Below are 12,938 nucleotides of genomic sequence, written 5' to 3' on the forward strand. Positions count from 1 at the left end.
TCAGCCTGAGAGGCCTTTTGTCGCCAGTAGCGACCACTGGCTTCGGGATAGGATCTCCAATCCTCCTAGGTTGTCCTGGAGTTTCCAGCAATTGAGGATGAATCTCCAGGGCACCACTGTGAGCTTCCAGGGAGGATAATCGTAAGGGCATTAAAAATAAATTGTGCTTTTTAACAGAACTGTCTTTGAGCACCTCTGCTCGTTATTACAAAATATTGGAGTTGAGAAAAGATACTAGAATGCAGGTCCAGAATCATCCAATTGGGTAAAGAAGAATCTGTTGACTTTCCAATTGATGTGGGATGGGAACATACTGTGAGGATACTTGTCGATTAATCACTGGTGAGAGCTTGGGGGTGGGAAGCTCGGGAGGCAGAAGATCATGTCATTAAAAATGGAGAACATATCCAATTGGAGTAATCAAATGTTTTTGGGGCTGCCATTCAGGAGACCTGTCCCACTGCCCAAGAAAGAGAGTAAGGACTTCAGATTTTCAACTGGTGAACTGAACATTTCTACATGCAAAAGACAAGCTGTCCGATGAGCTTTTCACAACTGACACAGTCACTTATTATGGATGTGGGCGCAAAACGTTTTGAGGGGATTATTGCTCATGGACAGGAAGTGTGCATCATCAGCAGGATCTTTGATCCTTTTTGTGGAGACTTTCAGTCACCTCATATCCCGAAACCACAATGTTACAAATTTTGCATCTCAAACCTCAATACATGCACAATGTGGGTAAACTTACATTATTTTATTTTAAATATAACAAATGACAAATAAATTCATAGCAAATACAATATTAATTTTCTGACCACACTTACCTTAGCCAATTGTTCAGCCATCTGCAGCCTCCCGTCAAGTTCCCGCCGAATCTGAGCCGCTTGTTCATCCGCATTGTCCAGCTAAAGTAATGCACAGAACACATCACATGACATTAAAGCTTGGAACACAAATGGCAAAAGACACCCCATGCTGCAAATCTGAAACAAAAGCTGAAAATGCGGGAAACGTTCAGCAGGTCGGGCAGCTGCGGTGGAGAAGGCGAGCGATAACTCTGGTTGACATCCCACCTCTCACCTCCACCGTTAACGTTCCTGTGACTTTTCTCCCGGATTGCATGCAGCAATACCCTGGAGATCCATCTCCAATTCCTGGAGATCCCAGCACAATCCTGGAGTGTTGGCGACCCAAGTGGAGATGTAAGTAGAGTTAACTTTTCAAGTTGATGACCTTTTATCAGGGGTTCAGGAACCTATCAGCAATTGAAGATCCCCTCACTTAAATGAAGAGGTTAGAAAATGAAACAAATGCAACAATTTTCTGTATTCTTCTCCAAAATAAACAACAAGCACATTTGAATGTAGACCAAACCGAACGTCATTGAATTTTAACCCTTAGCTCAATCTTGAAATCTGCAAAATGTTCTGACCAAAGAAGGATGGCTGGCACTTCTTGGAAAATTAATTGAAATGTGAAAATTGACTTTCTTAAAAATACATGTTGCTTGTACACATCAAGAATGATGCAAGGGAGGGTGAAATGCTCTGTTTTTTAACGGTAACTTGGATAGTCCAAAACAAAATGATCGAAGTGGAATTGATGATATTGCTACTGAACTAAAAACAATTAGAGGAAATTTGCAAGCAAGAAAATTGTTTCAAGGGTACCAGGGGAACCTGGGATGTGTGCTTAATGTAGATCACTCAGTTCGGGGAGCTCACAGCAACACCGGTTCAATGGGTACGATCCAGAGCTAAAAACGATTCTACATTCTCAGGAGATGTTTTCTGCATCTCATGAACAAGGTAATCAAATTCCAGCTTGATTGTTGCTTGCATTCATCATGAGAATGGTTCACTAAAAGAAAATCATTAAAGTGCAGACTATAAGACCATAAGACATAGGAGCAGAATTAGGCCATTCAGCCCATCCAGTCTCCTCCACCATTCGATCATGGCTGATATGTTTCTCACCATATTCTCCTCTTTTCTCCCCATAACCCTTGATGCCTTATTAATCAAGAACCTATCTATCTCTGTTTTAAAGACACTCAGTGACTTAGCCTTCACAGCCTTCTGCAGTAAAGAGTTCCACAGATTCACCACCCTCTGGCTGAAGAAATTCTTCCTCATCTCGGTTTTAAAGGATCGTACCTTCAGTCTGAGGCTATGCCCTCGGGTTTTAGTCTCTCCTTCCAGTGGAAACATCTTCTCCATGCCCACTCTATCCCGACCTCTCAGTATTCTGTAAGTTTTAATGAGCTCCCCCTCATCCTTCTAAACTCCAATGAGTACAGACCCAGCTGAGTCCTCAGCTGCTCCTCATATGACAAGCACCTAATTCCAGGAATCATTCTTGTGAGCCTCCTCTGGACCCTCCAAGGCCACCACATCCTTCCATAGATACGGGGCCCAAAACTGTTCACAATACTCCAAATGGGGTCCGACTAGATCTTTATATAGCCTCAGAAGTACATCCCTGGTCTTGTATTTAGCCCTCTCGACATGAATGCTAAAACTGCATTTGCCTTCCTAACTGCCAACTGAACATGCGTGTTAACCTCAAGAGAATCCTGAACTAGGACTCCAAAATCCCTTTGAGCTTCAGATTTCTGATGTCTTTCCCCATTTAGAAAATAGTCGATGCCTCTATTCTTCCTGCCAAAGTGCATAACCTCACACTTATCCACATTGTACTCCATCTGACTCTCATAGCTGTCCAAGCCCTTCTGCAGCACCCTCCCCCACTTCCTCAATGCTAACTGTCCCTCTGCTTATCTTAGTTTCATCTGCAAACTTGGCAACAGTGCCCTCAATTCCTTCTTCCAGATCGTTAATGTATATCGTGAACAGTTATAGTTCCAACACTGACCCCTGAGGCACACCACTTGTCACTGGCTCACATTCTGAAAAAGACCCCTTTATCCCCACTCTCTGCCTTCTGCCAACCCTGTATCCATGCCAGTACTTTGCCCCTAACACCATGGGCTCTTATCTTATTTGGCAGCCTCCTGTACGGCACCTTGTCAAAGGCCTCCTGGAAATCCAAATAGATCACATCGACTGGCTCTCCTTTGTCTAACTTCCAATTTTGACTTTTGAAGAAAGTATTGGGCGATCAAATCTCTACTCTTGTCAGACTTTACAGGCTGCCAAAGTACCACCATAACATTAAGCATCCGATTATTTCTAAATTGGATTCTGAAACTCCTGCGCTAAAATTATTATATTTTTTTAAATTTAAATTTAGAGTACCCAATTCATTTTTTCCAATTAAGGGGCAATTTTAGTGCGGCTAATCCACCTAGCCTGCATATCTTTGGTTTGTGGGGGTGAAACCCACGCAAACACGGGGAGAATGTGCAAACTCCACACGGACAGTGACCCAGAGCCGGGATCGAGCCTGGGACCTCGGTGCCGTGAGGCTACAGGGCTAACCCACTGTGCCACTGTGCTTCCCTGTGCTAAAATTCTTAATGGTCACCAAATTAAAATAAAATACTTTAAAATAAAATTAGCATCCGTACAGATTATGCATCTGTAATGCCTGAGGATTAATCCTTATAGAATCAAGCCATTTGTTCCTAATGCATATTTTCTGGCTAAAAATGGCAAGGCAATGGAGTCAGATTGATAGGGCTGATGATTAACTACATTCCCACATTAAGTATAATAATATTTATTTACAGATCCATAGGATCAAAGGCCCACTGCAAGAATGTTCCAGCTCACCATTACTTGCAATGATTTAAGCCTTCTGGTCTGAACAGTCTTACATAACCAGTACTCAATAACTTGGCATTTGAAGGGCCCTCTGCTGCGCTTTTCCTTTCCTAACATATCAATCAAAGGTTCCTGTAAATCTTCTGAAACATAATAATTCAAATATTCACTGAATGTACAGCTTTAAAGAGGAATTGTCTATCAGCAGAGCTATCAATTTTGATGAATGTTAGACCTGAGGTTTATGATCAATCAGAACCCCAGTCCAACAGAAGGAGCCATCAAACATGTCAATCATGTCATTTAGGAAAATGAGTTGGTGGGCCTAAAACAGGGGGCCGAATTCTCCACCGTCGAGATTCGCCATTTTGCTGGAATCCCGGGGGTATGGGAAACTCCATTGACCAGCCGGCGAAACGGAGAATCCCAGAGAATTCTGGTGCGGCGGGACGGAGAAACCCACCCAGGATTCATCGTAAAACTCAGAGTTGGAACATCATTAGCACATTTTGGGCATGATTCTCTGGTTGGGTGACTATGGGCAAGGTTCTCCGTTTCCCAATGCCGATTTTGTTATCGGCGATCCATTTTTACGACAGAATCAGGAGTGGCGCCTGTTTTACGCAGGTGTGGCATGCTCCGTCCCCTCCGAGACAGCATCATCGAGGTGCGACTGCATGCCATTGTGACGGCCTCAGGACGTCACCTTAAGGCCCTCCCGCAATGCTCCCACCCCCGATGGGCCGAGTTCAGACGTGCGGGGGACGTCTGGTCCCAGCCGTGCAGGAATCCGGCGGGGTGGCTGTGCACTGTACCAAGCACCGCCAAAGATGGGCAGAAGCCATGCTGCTGGCTGGGAGCGGCTTCCACTAGGGTTGGGGGGACTGGTGGGGGTGGGCAGGAGATGACGAGGGGGTGTCCATGGGGCCACCATCTGGCAGGTCGCGTAGCGCACAGCCGGCGCCATGTTGTACGATGTGACCGCTGCAGGCTGTTGCTGTGCGCATGCGCGGCCACGGATCCGGCAATTCTCTACCCATTTATTTTGTGGAGGCCAGACGTTTTATGTGGTGCGGCTGCTATCCCCTCTTTGGTCGTCGCATTGGTGAAGGTTCGCCTCTGATTTTTTTTCCCACATAAAACGCCATAGATCCTCCGCACACCTCAGAATCAGAAAATCTGGCCCCATGTTCTCCCGCCAGAGCTCAATTGCTTTGGATTTGTATTCCCAGCAATTCCCAATTCTGAGCCATGCAAATTATTCTTTGGCGGGGATTGCGAGGGATTCCATAGGGAATCCCGCTATTGGGCACCGGGGGTCCGAAAGATATTTCCGGTGGCTGGGATTCACCCCTCCCTGGGATTCACCCCTCCCGCAACATAATTCAGCCCCCCCCATACAGGGGGTGACCTGACCCTCCCCCTGTGCCCCTCGCCAGAGACCCTAATCAACGATACCCCCCACAGAGACCCCAGAAATAAAGAGACCCCTCACAGAGTCCCCCTAAATAAAGTCCTTTTACTTGTTTCACAGCTCACCAAAATTACTCAACCGTGAAGGGAAATGACTAGAACAATGCTGACAGCTGGGTGTGTGTGGAAGCTGTCAATCACATCGTAGCAAAATTAATCTAGGTTCTCTGGTGAGGTGTGGGGGGAGATGGGGAGGGAGACGTCTGGTGGGCAGATCGTGCATTGTGTCAAAGAGTTACTCCCTTGGCCCATCGCGAGGTCCACCATGTCAGGTACATGCTTGTCAGGATCAGCGCCAATTCTGGCCCACGTGATTCCTGGCCTAGAAGACTGTAGAACTATGAGGGCCCAGAGAATATGTTACCCGGTCTGTAATAATGGGTCTAATGTTGGTACACAGGTGAATGAAATGTTGGCATTTATTGCAAAGGGAATGGAATATAAGATTAGGGAAGTTTTACTGTAACTGTCCAGGGCATTAGTGAGGTCACATCTGTAACTCTGTACAGTTTTGGTCTCCTTATTTAAAAAAAAATACATAATTGCATTAGCAGTTCAGAAAAGGTTAATTTAACTCATTCCTGGGATGAAGTGTGTATCTTATGAAGGAAGGATGGACAGGCCGGGCCAAGAACCATTGAGGTTTAGAAGAATGAGAGGTGATCAGATTAAAAATTGAACATCCTGAGGGGATTTGACAGGGTAGATACTGGAAGGATGTTCCCACTTGTGGGAATGGCTAAAACCAGGGTTCACAGTCTAAGGTCTGCCTTTTAAAAGGGAGATGAGGAGAAACGTTTTCTCTGAGGGTCGTTAGTCTGTGGAATTGTCTTCCCCAGAAGCAGTGGAGGCTGAAATTTAATTTATTCAAGGCTGAGTTAAATAGACGTTTGATAGACAGAGGGGGACGAGGGTTATGAGAGACAAACATAAACGTGGAACTGAGACCACACCCTGATCAAAATGATATTATTGAATGGCGGAGCAGAGTCAAGTGGCCAAATGGCCCACCCCAACTCCTATGTTCTTAAGGAAGCCACAAGAAAATCGCTCTTCACTTACATGGGCCTTGCAGAGGGCTCTACCTTGAAGTATTGTTGGCCTTGATTACAATTAGCTTGTAAAATAGCATTATGCAACAGTGGCAAAGGGTAACCATATTATAAGCAACCTTTGGATGATGATTGCTAGATTGCTGTGCATTAGCTATAAGGCATCACTACAATGGAGATATGTGCTGTGTCAGAGTAGAAAACAATGGGAGTAAAATTAATGGGCTGCGATGACATGGAGAATAAATTGAACGCTTGTATTTAGAAGTTTGATTCCGGCCTGTTTCCACAGATTTGATACTCTGAGACCGGAGGATTGCTGAGATATTGTGTGCTTGATATAGTCCTTGTATTAATATCTAACAAAGGATTGAATCTGTAGGCATTGGGCTGCTTCACTCTAAATACAGTGAAAAGGCAGGCAGGCGATGGGTGCATTGGCAGAACGTGAGGGCAGGCATGCCAGCTTGTAGTAACAGAGGCAGCACAAACAAATCAAGTTTACCCCACTTCCATCAGTGGGCAGTCAAGAATTCTTCACGGTAGCTTCGTACAGGATAAATAGGTATTAGATCTGTTAAAAGGTGAATCAACAGATTGCTTGGGACGGGCTGGCTGGAGTCTAAAGAAAAACTAGAGCGAAGCTGTTCACAAAGACAGTTTGAACAAATTATGCTGCCACATCCTTTCAATGTCTTTTTGGCAGCAAGAGGCTCCACTGCTTTAATCAAAGTTATAGTGATGCTGATTTTTCCGTAGCAATCAGACCAGTGCCTCAATAGGTCAACAGTTGCTGGCTTCCTTCTCAGATTGTGTTGAGGTGCAAAACGGCCCACGTTTAATACTATCGAGGGGTATCAACATATCGGCCAAGCTCTCATCAGCAGAGAAGCTATGGCTTATGACATTGTAACTTGCTCATCTGACTGCAGCCAACCCAGCCCTGTCGGCCCTGCAAGGCCCTCCTCACTAACATCTGGGGGCTTGTGAGAAAATTGGGAGAGCTGTCCCACTGACAAGTCAAACAACAGCTTGACACAGTCGTACTGATGGAATCATACTTTACAGGTAATGTCCGAGGCATAACCAGCACCACCCCCCACCCCTGGGTGTGCTGTGTCCCACCGGCAGGGCAGGCCTAGCAGAAGTGGTGACAGTGGTATACTATGGGGAGGGAGTGACCTTGGGGGTCCTTACATCGACTCCAGACCCCATGAAGACTCATGGCAACAGGTCAAGCATGGGCTCAGAAACCTACCGTTGATTAATACATCACACACCAGACGCCGTGCCCCATCCCTCCCCCAACCTCTTCAGCTGATGAATCAGTACTCCCATGTTGAACACCAAAGAACAAAGAACAATATAGCACAGGAACAGGCCCTTCTGCCCCCAAGCCTGCGCCGACCATGGTACCTGTCTAAACTGGTCGGCACAGGCTTGGAGGAAGAACTGAGAGTGGCTATGTTCTCTGGGTGGGGGTCTTCAATGTCCATCACCAAAAGTGGCTCAGTAGCACCACCACAGACCAAGTTCACTGGGTCCTTAAGGTCATAGTTACAATACTGGGCCTGTAGCAGGTGGCCAGGGAACCAACAAGAGGCACAAAACATAATTGACCGCATCCTCACCAACCTGCCTGCCGCAGACGCATCTGCTCATGACAGTATCGTTATGAGTGACCACCCACAGTTCTCAAGGAGACAAAGTCCCATCTTCAAATTGAGGATACCATCCATTGTGTTGTGTGGCACTACCTCTATGCTACCACCAGCAACTCCAGACTTGGCAAACATGAGGCGCTGTGGAGAGCAGAATTATACTCAACCACAATTGTAACCCCGTGATTCAGCATATCCCTACTCTACCATTACCTAAAAATAAGGTGTCAACCTGGTGAAGCTGCAACACAGGACTACTTCTGTGCCAAACAGTATAAGCAGCAAGCAATAGACAGAGCTAAGTAACTCCACAACCAATGGACCTGATGTAAGTTCTGCAGTCCTGCTACATCCAATCATGAATGGTAATAAACAATAAAACAAGTCAATAGAGGAGGAGGTTTCACAAATATCCCGATCCTCAATTATGGAGGAGCCCAATGCAATAGTGCAAAAGATAAGGCTCAAGCATTTGTAACAATCTTCTGACAGAAGTACCAAGTGGACAAACCATCTCAGCCTTTGAGAGGTCCCCAGCATCACAAATGTCAGTCTTCAACCAATTCCGTTCACTCCATGTATTATTAAGAAATGGCCGACGGCATTGGATACTGCAAAAGCCATGGGCGCTGTTAATATTCTGTCATTAGTATTGAAGACTTCTGCTCCAGAACTTGCCGCACCCCAAGCTGTTCCGGTACAGGTGCATCACTGACATATATCCGGCAATGTAGAAATTTGCCCAGGTTTGTCCTTTACACAAAAATCAGGACAAATCCAACGTGTCCAACTCCCGCCGCATCAAAATATCTTGATCATCCATGAAATGATGGAAGAAGTCATCAACAGTGCTATCAAGCAACACTTGCTTAGCAATAACCTGCTCACTGATGGCTCAGTTTGGGTTCTGCCAGGATCATTCAGCTCCTGACCTAATTACAGCTTCATTCAAACATGGACAAAAGAGCTGACCTCCAGAGATGCCGTGAAAGTGACTCCCCTCACGTCAAGGCCACATTGGACTGAGTGAGGCATCAAGGAGTCTCAACAAAACAAATCAATAGGAATCAGGGGAAAAACACTTCAGTGGTCGGAATCATACCTATCACAAAGGAAGATGGCTGTGATTGTTGGAGGTCAATCATCTCCGTTCCAGGACTTCCGGTTGCGGCTATGACCAGCTAAGTCGCACATTTGGCAGCTCCTGCGACAAAGGTGTTTAAGGGCCGATTGGAGGGCCCCGACGGTACTGTAAAGACGAATCCCGGTGGGGGAAGGCTCCCTGAGGAGAGTGAGACCAACTTTATGGTCGGTACTCGGAGTGGGGCGACAAAAAAAGCGGCAGCAGCTCCCCGGAAAAAGCGGGGGAAGAGGACCAAAATGGCGGCCGGTGGCGCACTAGAAGATTGGAGAAAATGGGCGGAGGAGCAGCAGGCCGCTCTCCTCCGGTGTTTTACAGAGCTGAAAGTGGAACTCTTAGAGTCTATGAACGCGACGACCACAAGGCTGATGGGGGCCCAGGCGACCCAAGAGGCGTCGATAAGAGAGCTGCAGCAGGAGATGACTGCAAGGGAGGAGGAGGCCACGGTCCTCGTGGGAAAGGTGGAGGTGCACGAGGCACTCCACCTGAAATGGCAGAGCCGCTTTGAGGAGCTGGACACTCGAATGAGGCGGAAGAACTTGAGGATCCTGGGCCTAGCAGAAGGCCTGGAGGGGCCTGATCTCCCGAAATATGTAGCGGAGATGCTGAGCTCCCTGATGGGAGAGGGGGCCGGTCCATCGCCTCTGGAGCTGGAAGAAGCATATCGGGTCATGGCTAGGCGGCCTAGGGCGAACGAGCCCCCGAGGGCGGTGCTGGTGCGATTCCAGCGTTTCTGTGATCGGGAGAAAGTGCTGAGGTGGGCCAAGAGGGAGAAAAGCAGCAAATGGGAGAATTCGACGGTGCGGATATATCAGGACTGGAGTGCGGAGGTGGCAAAGCGGCGGGCCCGGTTTAACCGGACGAAGGCGGTGCTGCACGCAAAGAGGATCAAGTTCGGAATGCTGCAGCCAGCGCGCTTGTGGGTCACCTACAAGGACCAGCACCATTACTTTGAGACCCCAGAGGAGGCATGGACTTTTGTTCGGGAAGAAAAGCTGGACCTGAACTAGAACTTGGGAACGCCGGCGGTCGAGGCCGCCCGAGTACCCTTGACTGATCAAGTGGCCCATGTCTTTCTTAGGCCAGGTCGGAACTTGGTTAAAGTTGATGGATCGTTTGGTTTCTTTGAAACTTGTGTTATGGGGGGTTTCTTTGTTCCTTTTTGTGTGTCTCTTCCCGTTGCCAACTTCCCTTAATTATTGTTGTTGTAGGGGGGGCTTTTTTTTTTTTTCACTGTTTTTTGATCTGTTCTTTAAGGGTTATGGTTACTGTTCTGTTCGATGGAGGGTGATGGTTAAATACGTTATTATTGGGTAGTTATTTAGTTATGCAGGCATAGTTATGTATTTATGTATTTATTTGAGATTTGTTATTTATATTGTTATATTGTTAAGTTGGGGAGGCGGGACGGGGGGGGTGCAAGTTGGTTATGCGGGTTTTCTTTTTCTCTTTTTTCTTCCTCTCGTTTTAAGGGGGCTTTTTTATGGGCTTGGATGGGGACGGGGGTGGAATTGAAGATGGCGGGGTAGGGTGTGGCCGGGCGAAAGCGCGGGCTTTCCCCTGTTTCCCGCGCGCGGGACGGAGGAAGGGGGAGGAGAGAAGAGTGGGGTGTGGCCAGCAATGGCGGCTTTTCCCGCGCTGAAGCGGGGTCAGAGAGGGATGGCAAGGGGGGGGGGGGAGGCCCCTCCCCCCCCACATCGGGAGGAGTCGGAGTGTGGCAGGGGCAGCCGGGTCAGCGAAAATGGGGAACGGGTCAGAAGGGGAGGGTCGACCCGGGGCGAACAGGGGACAGGACATGGCTAATAGACAGGGGAAAGGGACAGGTCGCTCCGCGACCCGGTTGATTACTTGGAACGTGAGGGGGCTGAATGGGCCGGTCAAGAGAGCAAGGGTTTTTTCACACCTAAAGGGACTGCAGGCGGATGTGGCGATGTTGCAGGAGACTCACTTGAGAGTAGTAGACCAGGTACGCCTGAGAAGGGGGTGGGTGGGACAGGTGTTCCACTCGGGCTTGGACGCAAAGAACCGGGGGGTGGCGATTTTGGTGGGAAAGAGGGTGTCGTTCGTGGCGGCGCAGGTGGTAGCAGATAAGGAGGGTAGGTACGTGATGGTGAAGGGTAGGCTGCAGGGAGAGAATGTGGTGCTGGTGAATGTGTATGCCCCGAATTGGGATGACGCGGGTTTTATGAGGCGCCTGTTGGGCCTCATTCCGGGTCTGGAGGCAGGGGGCCTGATCATGGGGGGGGACTTCAATACAGTGCTCGACCCTGGGCTGGACAGATCGAGTTCCAGGACGAATAGGAGGTCGGCAGCGGCAGAGGTGCTAAGGGGGTTCATGGAGCAGATGGGGGGGGTAGACCCTTGGAGATTTGGCAGGCCAAGGGCGAGGGAGTATTCTTTTTTCTCCCACGTCCACAGGGTGTACTCCAGAATAGACTTTTTTGTACTGAGCAGGGGGCTGATTTCGAGAGTGCAGGACACGGAGTACTCGGCCATTGCGATTTCGGACCATGCACCACACTGGGTAGAGGTAGAACTGGGGGAAGCACGGGACCAGCGCCCATTGTGGCGCCTGGATGTGGGGCTGCTGGCGGACGATGAGGTGTGCGGAAGGGTCCGGAAGGGCATTGAGAGATATCTGGGCACGAACGACACGGGCGAGGTGAAGGTGGGGGTAGTCTGGGAGGCCCTGAAAGCAGTGATCAGAGGAGAGCTGATCTCCATAAGGGCACACAGAGAAAGGAAGGAGAGGCAGGAGAGGGAGAGACTGGTGGGGGAACTTATAGAAGTGGACAGGAGATATGCGGAGACACCAGAGGGGGGGCTGTTGAGGGAGCGGCGCAGCTTACAGGCCCAGTTTGACCTACTGACCACTAGGAAGGCGGAGACGCAATGGAGAAGGGCACAGGGCGCGGTCTATGAGTACGGGGAAAAGGCGAGCAGGATGCTAGCACACCAGCTGCGCAAGCGAGATGCAGCCAGAGAGATTGGGGGAGTGAGAGAGAAGGGAGGGAACGTAGTGCAGAAGGGGCAAGAGGTGAACGGGGTCTTCAGGGATTTCTACAGGGAATTGTACCGGTCTGAGCCGCCCAGGAGGAGGGGGGGAATGGAGAACTTCCTCGATAGATTGAGGTTCCCAAAGGTCCAGGAGGAACGGGTGGAGGGGCTGGGGGCGCCGATAGAGCTGCAGGAGCTAGTTAAAGGGATAGGCCAGATGCAGGCGGGGAAGGCGCCGGGGCCGGATGGGTTCCCGGTGGAATTTTATAAGAAGTATGTGGACTTGGTGGGTCCAGTGCTGGTGCGAGCCTTCAATGAGGCGCGAGAGGGGGGGGTTCTGCCCCCGACAATGTCACAGGCCCTGATCTCCTTGATCCTGAAGCGGGACAAAGACCCTGTACAGTGCGGGTCCTACAGGCCTATCTCCCTCTTGAATGTAGATGCCAAACTGTTGGCAAAGGTCCTGGCAACCAGAATAGAGGATTGTGTGCCAGGGGTAATCCATGAGGACCAGACGGGGTTCGTAAAGGGACGACAACTTAACACAAATGTCCGGAGACTGTTGAATGTGATTATGATGCCAGCAGTGGAGGGGGAGGCTGAGATAGTGGTAGCACTGGATGCGGAGAAGGCATTCGATAGGGTGGAGTGGGAATACCTGTGGGAGACGCTGGAACGGTTTGGGTTTGGGGAGGGATTTATCAAGTGGGTGAAGCTGCTGTATTCGGCCCCGATGGCGAGTGTGGTTACAAACGGGAGGAGGTCAGAGTATTTTGGGCTCCATCGAGGTACCAGGCAGGGATGCCCCCTATCCCCCTTACTATTTGCATTAGCGATCGAACCGTTGGCGATGGCACTGAGGGGTTCAGGGGGGTGGAGAGGACTG

General features: G+C 49.0%; 1 protein-coding gene across 31 annotated transcripts in view; it reads right to left on the bottom strand.

Annotated features, from left to right (window-relative positions):
• Nucleotides 1-12,938, bottom strand: part of cadps2 (Ca++-dependent secretion activator 2) — an 858,338-nt gene that overhangs the window by 488,764 nt on the left and 356,636 nt on the right. For all 31 annotated transcript variants that reach the window (XM_038780116.1, XM_038780122.1, XM_038780121.1 and 28 more), the window contains exon 4: nt 828-908. In XM_038780116.1, the coding sequence (XP_038636044.1) occupies nt 828-908 (81 nt within the window). The remainder of the gene's footprint in view (nt 1-827; nt 909-12,938) is intronic.

This window comes from Scyliorhinus canicula, chromosome 20 (assembly GCF_902713615.1).
Source record: "Scyliorhinus canicula chromosome 20, sScyCan1.1, whole genome shotgun sequence".
Lineage (NCBI taxonomy): Eukaryota > Metazoa > Chordata > Chondrichthyes > Carcharhiniformes > Scyliorhinidae > Scyliorhinus > Scyliorhinus canicula.